This window comes from Cydia fagiglandana, chromosome 17, assembly GCF_963556715.1.
Source record: "Cydia fagiglandana chromosome 17, ilCydFagi1.1, whole genome shotgun sequence".
Classification (NCBI taxonomy): domain Eukaryota; kingdom Metazoa; phylum Arthropoda; class Insecta; order Lepidoptera; family Tortricidae; genus Cydia; species Cydia fagiglandana.
In genome coordinates, this window is record NC_085948.1 from 10,118,843 (window position 1) to 10,132,846 (window position 14,004).

General features: G+C 36.3%; 1 protein-coding gene and 1 long non-coding RNA gene across 2 annotated transcripts in view; one reads left to right on the plus strand and one right to left on the minus strand.

Moving 5' to 3' along the window:
* Nucleotides 1-14,004, plus strand: part of LOC134672445 (uncharacterized) — a 142,087-nt gene that overhangs the window by 52,624 nt on the left and 75,459 nt on the right. The window lies entirely within an intron of this gene.
* LOC134672431 (uncharacterized) lies at nucleotides 11,644-13,981 on the minus strand. Its single transcript, XM_063530327.1, has 3 exons — nucleotides 13,831-13,981; nucleotides 12,692-13,756; nucleotides 11,644-11,920 (listed from the first exon to the last, which is right to left on the minus strand). Exons 1-3 carry the CDS (start codon nucleotides 13,874-13,876, stop codon nucleotides 11,733-11,735), a joined length of 1,299 nt encoding a protein of 432 aa, XP_063386397.1. The 5' UTR covers nucleotides 13,877-13,981; the 3' UTR covers nucleotides 11,644-11,732.

Sequence of the window (14,004 nt, forward strand, 5' to 3'; positions counted from 1 at the left end):
TATATTGGTTAGATAGTTAATAGGTACATAATGCATGTCGGGCTTTCATTTTCGTCATGAGGATGAGAACTGATGTTGGTGGTTTATTAGTGGTAATTAACCTACCTTGGAATAATTCAGTTAACTTGATTCGTTAACTCACAGTAATATGTAGTTGTAGTCCACTGATGAAACGATCGCTATCTGCTCACGTGCATTTCGTAATATTTTGCGAGTCGCGTTCTAGTAGTCCATTTATCAGATCTGGATGAACTAAATATTTTTTTAACGACAAAAAAGTGGTGTCTTAATCGAACCAAAATAAATGCGTTATATTAGATCTACGCATTATAAGTTAGGTACATTAACCGGAACGGACTTCAGCCTTCTTTCGTTGGGCGATCTATGCTGGGCGATAACGTCTCCCATACCTACCGCATGCGGCGACCTAATGGCTCCTATACACGATGGGCCAGCGCCGGCCACTCCAAGGGACGCAGCCATGCGGTAGAATGAGATAGCAATATCACTTGCTCCCTCTAACGCGTCCCTTGGAGTGACCGGCGCTGGCCCATCGTGTAGAGCAGCGGTCGGCAACCAGCGGCCCGCGGGCCGCATGCAGCCCGCGAACCTCTCACTAGCGGCCCGCGAGCCTCGCTGGCTATTTTGTATGTAATATTGACAAATGACAATGTCTGATAAAGTCATAAATATTAACAAAGTGCGGCCCGCGTCCACTTCGTTAACTGATATGTGGCCCTTGTCTGCCAAGAGGTTGCCGACCGCTGGTGTAGAGGAGCCATCATATTGTCCTACTAGATCAGTGGTTCTTAACCTAGGGGTAATTACCCCCGTGGGGGTAAAACTGGTATTTTACGGGGGTAATAAGCTAGCCTAATATAACAATACAACAAACGTACACGTTTTATTTTTTATTACCATTGGGAGGAGGGGTAAAATCAGGGTCCCTAGTTAGTCATAGGGGTGACCGGACTGAAAAGGTTAAGAACCACTGTACTAGATGAACTGCTTGCTTCAATTATACTCCACTGGTTTTCGATTCCCCCGGGCTCGCGTTACTAATGGGAACACGCCCAGGTATCTGCATGCGATGCGCCGTACGACGCTATGCATATGTATAACATCCATTGCCACTGACTCACCTTTTCCAAAAAGCTTCACTTATTCAGTGCTACAGTTGAAATGTCCTTTTATGTGTCAACTGTATGAAAATAACTGGCAATAACGTCGTCGCTCTAAGAACGTCTATTTAAACAATACCAACTGTTCTTTCATTACACATAACATGATGTTACTTTTAACAAAAAATGAACACAACCGAATTAAAAGAAGTATGAATTCCTACCATTTCGTACATTAAACGCTTGGCCCAATTATTGCTTCTCTTACCGTAAAAACTCTCCAAACAATAGAAGTACCTAGTTAGCACGCATGAATTCCGCACTTATCTTACCTTACTATAAATAAATCATAATTATAATTTTAATATCAATGGCAGTTATACTTGAACCTACTAAAACAATATTCAACGTAGACTGGAGCTACCAGCTCAAACTCAAACATGAACAGTTTTTTAATGACTAAGATAGCGGCGGTAGCACGGTCGCATTTTTATCGCTTGTTACCATGCCTATCACGTTCTAACAAGTGGGTAAGTGCGAAAGTGATGGGCATAGTGACAGACGATAAAAATGGAACCATGCTGCGCCCGCTGAAATACTTATCTGAATATTCTATTTTACAACACACTCTGGCCCGCCAGAAACCTCTGATCGTACTTTTCACACCTCTATATTTTTTCATTTACGCAGGCCCTATTCTAGTTAAGTATTCATGTTTAGGTGGTGATTCAATGAAATTTATCGTGTTACCCTCGTTAATGCCTAATAACATTAAAGGTACATAAATAATCTACTTAAGGCAAACTTTTTTATGTATTTCAGTAAAAGCAATAGGGATTCTTGTGCGTTAATCGTAGGTAGGTCAGCTTATCACGTTTTTTACGAAGGATTTTCGCTACATAAATATCGACAAAATACGTCTTATGGTAACATTCCATTTCTAACCGCAGCTGCACTGCCGGTACTGAACGCGTCGCTGTCATTGTCAATTTCCATAGTAAAATGAACAGTAGTGCAGCTGTCGTTGGAAATGGACTGTCACCTTTACAGCCTACGGCGTAGCGCTACGAGCGTCGATAGGTGATTTGTTGACTGTACACCAGTGTGACTATACTTCGTTTTTTTAGCATTAGAAATTAGGTAAACAATCTTGATGTATCTTTTAATTGACAAACACATTTTAAAAATAAGTTACGGCAAATATGTAACAACTATGAATCTAATACGATCATTTATATTCTTCGGCTTTCATAAGTAATAGTTCTTGATTTTTAAAAAGCGTTTTTCAATTAAAAGACATGTCAAGATCGCTTACCTTCTTGCAAGTTCCTTCTAATGCTAAAAAAAACGAACTATAGGTACTTAGTACTTAAATACTGATCGGACAGTGTGAAGAGTACTAAATTTAGATCTTTTGGTTAGCATTATTATAGTTGGTTAAGCAAATATTGTCAGCAGAAAAAGGCGGCAAACTTAAAAACTTTAGGCGCGAAGGGTTATTGGCCCATAGAAAAGACAAGATTTGCTTGACCAACTATATTTAATATCTTTTCATCTCATAAGTTCTAAGTAACCGATAGATCGACCGCCCGGCCGTCGACCGGCTACAGAACCCTAAAAAACATTCCTAAATCTTTAGATACATTTATGCTTGTAGACGATGATACTACAGCCATTTCAAACTGTCAAGGGCTTCCGTTATTGGTTCCACCGCCATCGCCACTGTGAGTTGAGAATTTATTTTCCAAATAGAAACAGAACAAGCGCTTAGCAGATTGTAAGTACTAATATGCGAAACGAAACGAATAATGAACTAGGTAATCGCAATCTGCAATTTGAGAAAACGGACAACAGTTAGGGTCGCATTGTATAAAGCTATTATTTTCATCAACTAAGTATATTATTTATTTATTTAAACTTTATTGCACGATAACAAAATGTACAAATAGCGGACTTAATACCTTGAGGCATTCTCTACCAGTCAAACAGAAAACTTGTAAGGTAAAGGCACCTATTACCGTGGTAGTTAAGGAACTTTTCGAAAGAGATCCAAAAATTAAGGGTATCAATGTTGTCTAACAGCCAGGAATATTTTTTTTACATCAGAGCATTTAATGAACTTTCCGTTTCACACGTTTTTGGATTCATTTTGGCTTATTATATGTATTAAAATATTTTTTGAAGCCAAAATGACCCAATCTTCTATTACCGTGGCAAGGGACAGGCAGTGATTCTATTATCGCGAATTGAGCTTTCATTACCGAGGGTACAATTGGCATGATTTTTCTGCACTCGTTAATAGAAACCAAACTCAAAATTCGAAACCTAATACCGAGGGTTAAAACAATAATAATGACGTGGGTTCTGTATATTATGTTTGTGCGCTTAAGTTTAATAATGACACAAAAATAAAAAATAAAACTATAGGAGTATGTTTAAAAATACCAAAAATACAATACCAAACAGTCACTCGGTAATAGATAACTCTTTAAGAGCCTATTACCGACCCATTCGATATTTCTCTGGGTCGGTAATAGATTTCTATACATTCTATCACCGAGGGTAATCTGATCATACCATCGGTAATAGGCTTAATTTGGAGTTTGATTAAACCTAATTCCGACCCATAAAAAGAATAAAACACAGATGGTTCTTCAAATAAAATCAAACACGTATATTACAAGCTTCTTGTAAAGAGAAAATTGCATAACCGGCAAGTAAATTTTAGGTTTTATCTCATAATAAAAAAAAGTTGACAGATTAAGGGTTCCCATAGAATAAAGGAAATCGGTGCTGAAGTTTTTGTTAAAAATTAAGGGTTAGTTGAATACTTTCCATACCACGGAAATAGCTCTTTAATACCGTGAATAGATCAAGATTGGAATAAATAAAAGAATTATAAAACTGGTAATTTGTACCAAAACTAAAGAGTAAATAACAAAACTACCACTTTTTCTATTACCGTGGCATACCACGGAATTACTTACCACAGAAGTAATTGGCGCCTATCACCGCTGTATTTCGTTTTCCATTTTAAACGTATTTCCCGGTCAAAAACTTAGTTAAAAGTAATTCAAAATCGTGTAGAAAACAATACACAACCTCTTAAAAGGCATTGCACTAGTTTATTTGCCATAGCTATTACGTAAAACACTAAGTAAGATTGGAGTGCACTTAACTGTGGTGTCACGCGTCTGTATGGAATAACCGGCTCTTGCGCTGCCGTCGCACAAACTGACGAATCGCGAGTTTTTTGTTACCCTCACACAAATGCACACTAATGGGCACGATAGACCAATGAATGAGCTTGTTTTGTGTATGTTTTGTTTCTTCGGGAATAAATCTGTTTGCTTGCAAAATGCGTATTTGTAAACACCGCGGTGTTAGACGTCGATTCTGATACCCGCGTTAATAGCCGCCGTTACCTTACTTAGTGCAGGATATATTTGTTAGAAAGAGAAAAAAAAACAGGCAATGAATTTGCAACTTGTAGTTTTATTATAAAATACAATCCTGGATTTCATGTACTTAATAGATCGAAGTTAAATTACCACTAAGACCTTAAAACGGATGGTGATTTTTTGACGTTTGAGGTTATTGAAATAATAATGATATAGGTACCTATATTAAGTAAATATTAACTAATAGGCCGATAAACATTTGATTACACTCAACTCAATTTGCAAACTAAAACAATTCTTTTATCAGCATACCAAGAATTTAAATAAATCGACTTGTTTAATTTGGAAACCTCATATCTCTTATTTGCAGTTTTAAGAAATTTGTACTTTGGCTTTTAGTCTTTAAAGTTGCTTTTTCAATTATGCGATTAAATGGGATGTGAGATTATTGAAGAGAACTTGCATGAATAAATTGTTGCCGACGCAGCAGCTATTAAGGGGTTTTAACTTGGGGTTTACGATCCGGATCGTCTGATAATGGCGGGCTGTAAATTCACTTTCCCTGTCTCTTTAATCTTACTTCTTTAATTGTTTAGAAACCTTGCAATAATAGCCTAATAAGGGGTTTATTACACCAACCGTCAGTTCAATTTATTTCAAAATATACTAAAAAAAATTAATATAACCGTAAAAAACTACGTAGCTAATAACTATGCAATTTTTCGTCAATGTTTTCTTATGACGTTATCACGCAAAATTATCGTCCGTAAACCGACTTTACAGACAACCATATTTTTTTTAATTACTTTTAAAAATATATAGGTATATGTATGATTTTCACAGTGAAATTAGTAAGTTCTAGACCAAACTTACATGAATTTAACTTAATTTTATCCATAGTTCGACAAATTTCTTATATATTCAATACATTGTGTGGATGCTCTCTAAGCAGAAACAAACTTCACTCGCTTATGCGTACTTATTCTAACACGCGTATTCGGGAAACGAGATAATCACAAGATCTAGAAACGATATATAGTTCGTTTTTTTTAGCATTAGAAAGAACTCCGCAGAAGCAAGCGTGCAGTTTCTATCAGGCTCGTTAATTGTTAATAATTATTGAATTATCTAATGTAGCATGGACAATACATATAATTTACTCCAAATTGTTACTGCTAAAAGTGCCAGATTTAGAACCACAAGCGAACTTCTGCGAAGTTCTTTCTAATGCTAAAAAAAACGGACTATAGAGATCAACTAGATTTACATTAGATATCGACTAGATGTGACTTGGATATCTAAGTCATAACTTGTCGAAATCGTTCAAGAGGACCTCCAGAATCGCGGAAACGTCAAATTTGACATATCTATCTTACAAATATCTTTAAATTATCCATATCGTAACTTGTTGAGGTCTAGTAGAGATCTAATACATTTTCAGAATCGAGCCGTAAGTATTTTGCACTGTGCGTGCGAATAATCTACATTGAATGGACGGTTTTGCGCGATTTAGATAATTTATGTCGCTACGAAATCTGTTCCAACGGGCTACGATTTTCCCAGTGATGATGAATAAACCAAGTGGATGAGTGAGATTTTAACGTTTTGAAACTGAACAGCAAACTGTACTTTGATTTGCTTACAATGAATATTTGAAAGAGCAGAACTAACAAGGTTTACCAAAGCAGATTTTAGAATTTTTAATGTTGAGTTATGTTGTTCACAGTTGAAGCGTATTAAGTATATCACGGTCACTCACGGTAACATTCTCCTGATTATTTTATTTTTCCGGGCAGGTAAATCGGTCGTCAGCTCGTATCCGATTTATGTTCAACTTACGAACATATGTCTACGATTGCGTCTAATTACAACTACTCTTTACTTTATTATTTATTGTATTTATAGTGTTGAGTCAGGGAAAATGGGACCGCTGTTTTTTCTAAAAATGGATGTTTGAATTTTATTGTCGTTTGTATTAAAATTTTTAAAACTATTTACGATAAATGGTATATTTACAGAAAACTAAAAGTAAAAATTACTCGTGCTTGAATAATGACATTTTAATTACAGTTTTAAAACTTCACATTTCCCTTTTTACAGTTGATGAATATTAATTTCATTTCTATAATGCTAACTAAGCTATAGCTGCAAATCAGCTGCTAGGTACTGTTTTCATCGCGTTCTTTTTTCTTTGCTATTTTTGGCTGCATTTCCTGATTGACTATTTGAGACGAGGAGAATATTGTGCTAGATAAAACGCACTTCCCGCCCTAGAGGCAGCCGTGTACCAACGATTGGAGTGCCTGTCAATGTTTTCCATACTCATGAATAAACAATTACTGATTCGCGGAGCTTCGCAACATTGTTTTGTTTCCGGCGTCCGACGATCTATTTATTGCACGTAGATGGATTCCGCGTAGGCGAAATTTGCTTTCAGTTAACAGTTATTATTATTCAACCACGGGTAGATTGTTATATTTTAATTTTTAATGTTAAACTCATTTTTTGTATCTTTCTACCCAGTCGACTGTAACAATGCGATTCTCTGATCTGATATTGAATCATCGTCATCATCATCTCAGCCATAAGACGTCCACTGCTGAACATAGACCTCCCCCTTCCTGATATTGAATATATCTAACTTTTTGAAAGTTGGTGTGTTCACAACACAGTATTCATCAAAATAGTGACGCGTGTTATCCACATACCGATCCACTCATAGACTGCAAAACACATAACTCTTTGCATTTTACTTTCGCCGGTTAAAACTGTTGGGGTAAATATATTATGCAAGAAAAATAATAAATATTCCCCGTAAACATTTATTTCATTTCTGCAGGATTGTAAACCGAGAGCTGAAATCAACATTTTCATTTTTCTCATAAACCTCGGTTTTCGGGGCAGGTAAAGAAGGTATAATGCAAATGTATGCAAACGTTTTTGTACCTCTGTTCGGTCGGGATCTCGCTTTCGGGTTCTATTAATCTAATTTAGAGGTTCATTACGGGATTCTGACCGTGATTAGGGGACGGCGAACAAAAAGGTTCCATGTTGTTACAGTCTCCATTTCTCTTTTCATATCAATTGGAGTTATAACCACCAGGTACTTACATTTTAACCTACAGATATATTGTATTGTTTGTAATAGATGTCATTAATGTAGTAATGTAATTAATGAAATGTGGTAATGTAAGTGTATTAATGTAATTAATGAAATGAGGTTTACAAATATTTAGTTAGGTATGTTTTCGTCATTTCTAGATATCGTTAGATCGTTACAAGTTGAAGCGTCACGTTAAAATTATGTGACGATGTACCATTTTTGTCGATATGAGATTTTGAAAATCCGAATGCCATCCTAAGTAATATTTTAATTTGAAAATAGCAGTATGTTATAAGTAAATATTATTGTTAATGGTTAATTTATCTGCAGGGGAGTCAATTTACTCAGCTTACTGTACTACACTTTTAGATAAGACAAGGTGTTATTCTCATACGTTATTGTACGACACGTTTTCTTAATAAAAATTCTGTCATTTCTTTCAGCTGAAATTTTGTACGTAGGACGGGCAGTTTAGTGTTTTAAATGGGCCCATGCAAGTAAGTTATTCGTCGTTCCGGGAGATAAATGGACGCGACGAAACTGCAGATATCCTTGTTCTTGTACATGGAATTTACATTTTGCCCAGGTACTAGGGCATTATTCAAATCCGGGCATCGTCGCCGAAGAAGTGATCTAACAAGTCTACCTATAGTATTTTTAGGAAAATTATTTTACATAGGATAAGTGGGATGAGACGATGACTATGAGACGACATCTACCCAAATACTTGTATAAAAAACTAAGTAGGTATTCTGTACCAATGTATACAATTTGCCGAATCCACCAGGGTAAATACGAGTAGGTATTATGTAGGTAAGGTAGGGCCGCGCAGTGCCGAGGTATATTAATTTTTAGGGTTCCGTACCCAAAGGGTAAAACGGGACCCTATTACTAAGACTTCGCTGTCCGTCTGTCCGTCCGTCCGTCTGTCACCAGGCTGTATCTCACGAACCGTGATAGCTAGACAGTTGAAATTTTCACAGATGATGTATTTCTGTTGCCGCTATAACAACAAATACTAAAAACAGAATAAAATAAAGATTTAAATGGGGCTCCCATACAACAAACGTGATTTTTGACCAAAGTTAAGCAACGTCGGGAGTGGTCAGTACTTGGATGGGTGACCGTTTTTTTTTGGCTTTTTTTTGTTTTTTTTTCTTGCATTATGGTACGGAACCCTTCGTGCGCGAGTCCGACTCGCACTTGCCCGGTTTTTTTGGTAGATAAATGAGCAAATCAATAATAAGCATACATTTTCAACATCGTTTAATTTGATTACGCCCACTACGGTTTTGTTCCCAAAAACAAAAGCCGAATCCTCGGAGCCTAAAAGAAATTTTAAAAAGTAATATGGACATGAAAGTAAAAAAACAAGTTATGGATATGTGCATTTTGCCTTCATTGACGTATGCTAGTCCAACCTGGGTGCTTACTACAAAAATAAAATCAAAAATAATTACATGTCAAAGAGCAATGGAAAGAAGCCTAACAAACATTAGAAGAGTGCAAAAAATACCGCACATAAATATAAGAGCAATAACAAAATTAATAGACGCTTTAAAGCATGCCAAAACTCAAAAATGGAGATGGGCTGGACACGTTGCCAGGCTTTCAGACTCTCGATGGACCTTAACAGCTACTACCTGGAAGGGGCCCACAGGAAAACGCCGTAAAGGCAAACCAAATAGCCGCTGGGCGGATGACATTAAGAAAATAGCCGGTATAAATTGGAAACATACTGCATTAAATAGGGAAACCTGGAAGTCCTTGGAGGAGGCCTTCACCCGATGAGGGGTTCTGGTCCGACTAACTATATCAGTGTAAATACCTAAATAAAATGTAAGCTTTTCTTGACATACACCTTGTACTTAATTATAACTTTGACATAAGAAACAATGCAATGTAATACTAAAAAACTAGATAAGATTATGTAATCGATGAACCTTCTTACATTTCTCTCCAAATGACTAGAAATAAAGGCTTTTTTATTTTTATTTTTTATTTTATTTTATAAGTGGGATGAGACGATGACTATGAGACGACATCTACCCAAATACTTGTATAAAAAACTAAGTAGGTATTCTGTACCAATGTATACAATTTGCCGAATCCACCAGGGTAAATACGAGTAGGTATTATGTAGGTAAGGTAGGGCCGCGCAGTGCCGAGGTATATTAATTTTTAGGGTTCCGTACCCAAAGGGTAAAACGGGACCCTATTACTAAGACTTCGCTGTCCGTCTGTCCGTCCGTCCGTCTGTCACCAGGCTGTATCTCACGAACCGTGATAGCTAGACAGTTGAAATTTTCACAGATGATGTATTTCTGTTGCCGCTATAACAACAAATACTAAAAACAGAATAAAATAAAGATTTAAATGGGGCTCCCATACAACAAACGTGATTTTTGACCAAAGTTAAGCAACGTCGGGAGTGGTCAGTACTTGGATGGGTGACCGTTTTTTTTTTGCTTTTTTTTGTTTTTTTTTCTTGCATTATGGTACGGAACCCTTCGTGCGCGAGTCCGACTCGCACTTGCCCGGTTTTTTTGGTAGATAAATGAGCAAATCAATAATAAGCATACATTTTCAACATCGTTTAATTTGATTACGCCCACTACGGTTTTGTTCCCAAAAACAAAAGCCGAATCCTCGTACTTACCTAATATATACCTAGCTGACATCGGCGAATTCAGTAACTGTAAAATTTACCATCGCAACGGTTCATAAAGATTGGAAGTAAGGAGCGATATTTTTTATCGAGTCGATATAAAAACTCGCAAAAAGCCATTTCCATAAGTTATGTTCACACCCGCGGGCTCCTATGAGCCACCACCTTCGTGATTATTGGTAATACTGTCGATTCTTCTCACAATTGCTAAAGGGGAAAAAGTACAGCACACGGAGTTTTCTAATTTCTTTAATTGATAAGGATTGGTCTTTGGTTTAAGTAAACCACTAGTTGTTGGTGATTTGTTTGTAATTTTAATGGGTTTATTCTCTTTCTTTACAGAAACTCAACTTTTATCTAAGGTCTGAATAATCAGGCGTAGCGTAGGTAACCTAAAATCAATCAAATTAAATGCCGGTTTTACGTTTTTTATCACAATATATTAATAAAAATAACTATGCGTTTTAGGTTCACTTATGGTGATAATATTTAGCCGCTGTCCACTGTAATGTAAACATTAATCTTGAGCTTTTAAAACATTGCTTGTAAAATGTTAATCATAGAAATGGGTTTTCATACTTTTTTTCCAACTCTGACGTTACTAGACGCTGTTCTGCACAATTTATTTTAAGCTGAAAAGTTATTCCGCCAGCTCGTTATTGCATCTCCATACATCCGCCGTCTGACCTTATTATCTTCAAACTGTATTAAGCATTATAATGGTAAGAGTTCTCGGAAAGCCAAGCAATAAAAAAGAAAAAGATTCAGGAGATTGGAAGCATGGCTTGCATTTTGCGCCATTACATTACTCATTTCATTTTAAAGAAAAGATTTCAGTTTATTTTGATACTTAGAATATGCTTAGAATAAAAAAATATATAAGTAACAATAATTATAGAAACAGAATAATGTATGTAATAAGTATGTATTCAGAAATGGTACTTAAAAGCGTGATATTAGTAGATTATCTAGTAGTATCCGTAGCAGAAGCATTTTATTTGTGACAAAAAATAGCAAGATATTAGATAGATACAACCTATACCTACCGTCACCGGTAATAATAAAATGCTGGGTAAATTGAGGATTGATTGTTATTCAACTAATCTACTTTATTGAGGAAATCATAAATTGTTCTTAAACTGGTTCCTAACAAAGTACCTACACAATTAACAAAAAGTACTTCAGTTGTCTTTTGTAAAAAATATCGTCGCTGATTTTGGTTATATTAGGAGACTAGTGAATTAATATTTTAATTAAAAATCTCTGAATAACTTTATCGACCTGTTTCGTGATTTTCAAACGGGAGATAATTGGTTAGACCTAAAAATAAGGATTATAGACAGCCCAGTTTAAGTAAGCAGGTATATATTTATTATAAATCATGTGTGGAGTTCGGTAATAAGTATTCTTCATATACAAGCTTTGATCGTATTGTTTATTTATTTTAAAGTAAATTTGACAGCAACTATGACAAAGCCTAGTAGGAGCGCATTGAGGGTGTGTATGGCATAAGCACTGTTGCACATGTCGTTGTGGCAAATGCTGCACGAGACCATTTTCTGTCCAATATTATATCCTTCGTCTTCGTTGCAAGTGTGGCCGCAATCGCGGATCAGGATCGATTTCCCTGTGTACAAAAATGTTATGCTTTATAAAATCACTGCGACTGGTTCATTTTAATAAATAATAATATTGTCGGACACTATGGACGCCATTATTTTGTTATTATAGTGTAACACACAGCGACCCAAAGTTAACCAATTTTTTTTGTATTAATCAGTTTATCACAGTGACTTTACTGCGAAACTGCTTATGGTTTTCATATAAAATGCCGTTGTTGCCATAAAACGGTTTAAAGTGACACTATAATATGAAAATAATTATTGTGAATTGACAACACAAGGCTAATATGTGACGTTATCTTTTAAAAGGGACCTTATTGTCGATGGCTCTCACGCCATTATTAACGATACTCCGATATAAATACAATACCGCGCGACGCTGTGCGGCGTAAGCGCCATCGACAATAAGGTCCCTTTTCATAGATAATGCCCCATATTTCCATCATTCACATACATATTTCCATGGAGACATCTTATCAATCACATTTTTGACATGCAAGCGAATCATTTTGATGTTTCTAAGAAATCGGTTACACGCTAATTCTGGATTTAGTTCAGTCCATCATTCTGGTCAGAATAACGAGAGAATTACCGTGTAAGAGAGTTTGAATAAATATACCCATAAACTGAGTTAGATGGTATTTAAAATCTGAATAAAACAACTGAATAACAGTTACAGGTATTAATGTAAATATTATTCAGAAGAAGGCTAAATATACTAGTGTTGTGTCTTTATAAAATAAAATACTGAAGGACAAGGCTTGTAAATAACTCACCTTCTATTTTGTACATTTTTGTAAGGCACGCATTATTATCCCTGTTGCAATATTTGATTGTCGTAGTTGCATTTGTTTTCCAACAGGAAGGGTCATGATATGTGCTGCACGCGTAACAAGCTTTACCATTCTCCATCAACGACACTTGTCTATCATCGTTCCATTTACCAGCATTCTTTGCAGGATTTTGATAATATTTTAATTTATTCATATCTATTACATTTTTACTTGGTGTTACTACTGTGTTCGGTGTTACTATTGGTTTGAATACGTTTGATTGAGCATTTCTCATTGGGTCTTTTTTTGATGTAATGCCAGCACCTGATTTATCAAGCTCCACAGATGTCGGACTATCAGCTTGTAATCTTCTTGAATCCAATTCATAATCTGGCATAGAACGTCTAGATTCGTGAATACAATCAGCAAGAAGTTTTACTGCTTGATCACGTGCTTCACTAGGTGAACTTTTACCAACTACATCTTGTGTTTCGGGATTACCGTATCGTGGTTCCGCGTCTGCTTCGTCCTTTCTTCCACACTCCAGTGAATCTTCATGTGAGTCTATCATAGGAGGTCTAGGGTCATAGTCAACTTTCGCGGAATCTAATAAATCATTATTCGGTTTTTGTTGATCCGGACTAGCCTTCCTGTTTTCACTCGCTGACATTTGATTTAGAACCGAACTCTTTTCAATAAATTCAACTATTTTGTCAGGTTGTTCAGATTTCCGGTCCATCTGATCTGATTCATGCTTTTTTTCATCTACAATTGGGTAGCTATTTTCCGTCAATGATTGGGGCTTAAGTTGAGGTTGAAGCAGTTGGTTCCCAATCTGCTGAGCTATCGGCGGTTGAGCAAACGGTGCAGGTACCCAACCAGAATCAGTAAAAGCAACTGGATCTCCGAAATTCCGGCGTCGACAAGGTCTTGCACGTGGCATGTTTGCGAGTTGTTCAGTAAACTGCGGTGATGAGACCGGCCTTTGGTCTAATGGCGGTGAGGGAGGAGAAAACGGATAAAGTAATTGACTTTGGCCATATTCTTGGGGCTGCCATTCGCCTGCAACTAGATTATTTACAGAAAATTAGTAGGTATTTACAATTTTAAGAGTGCAATACTTACATTTGGTAAAATATTACCTAAACCTGCAGCTACATAAAAATACAAGATCATATTTTTCCACATTTTATTTAAGTTTTAGAAACACTGCTCCAGCCTTAGTTCACGCGAGGTCTATACAAAAGCCACTTGTGAAATAAATAAAAATATTGTTCGGCGCAAGTTTTAGATCGGGTTTTATGACTGGGGCTGTA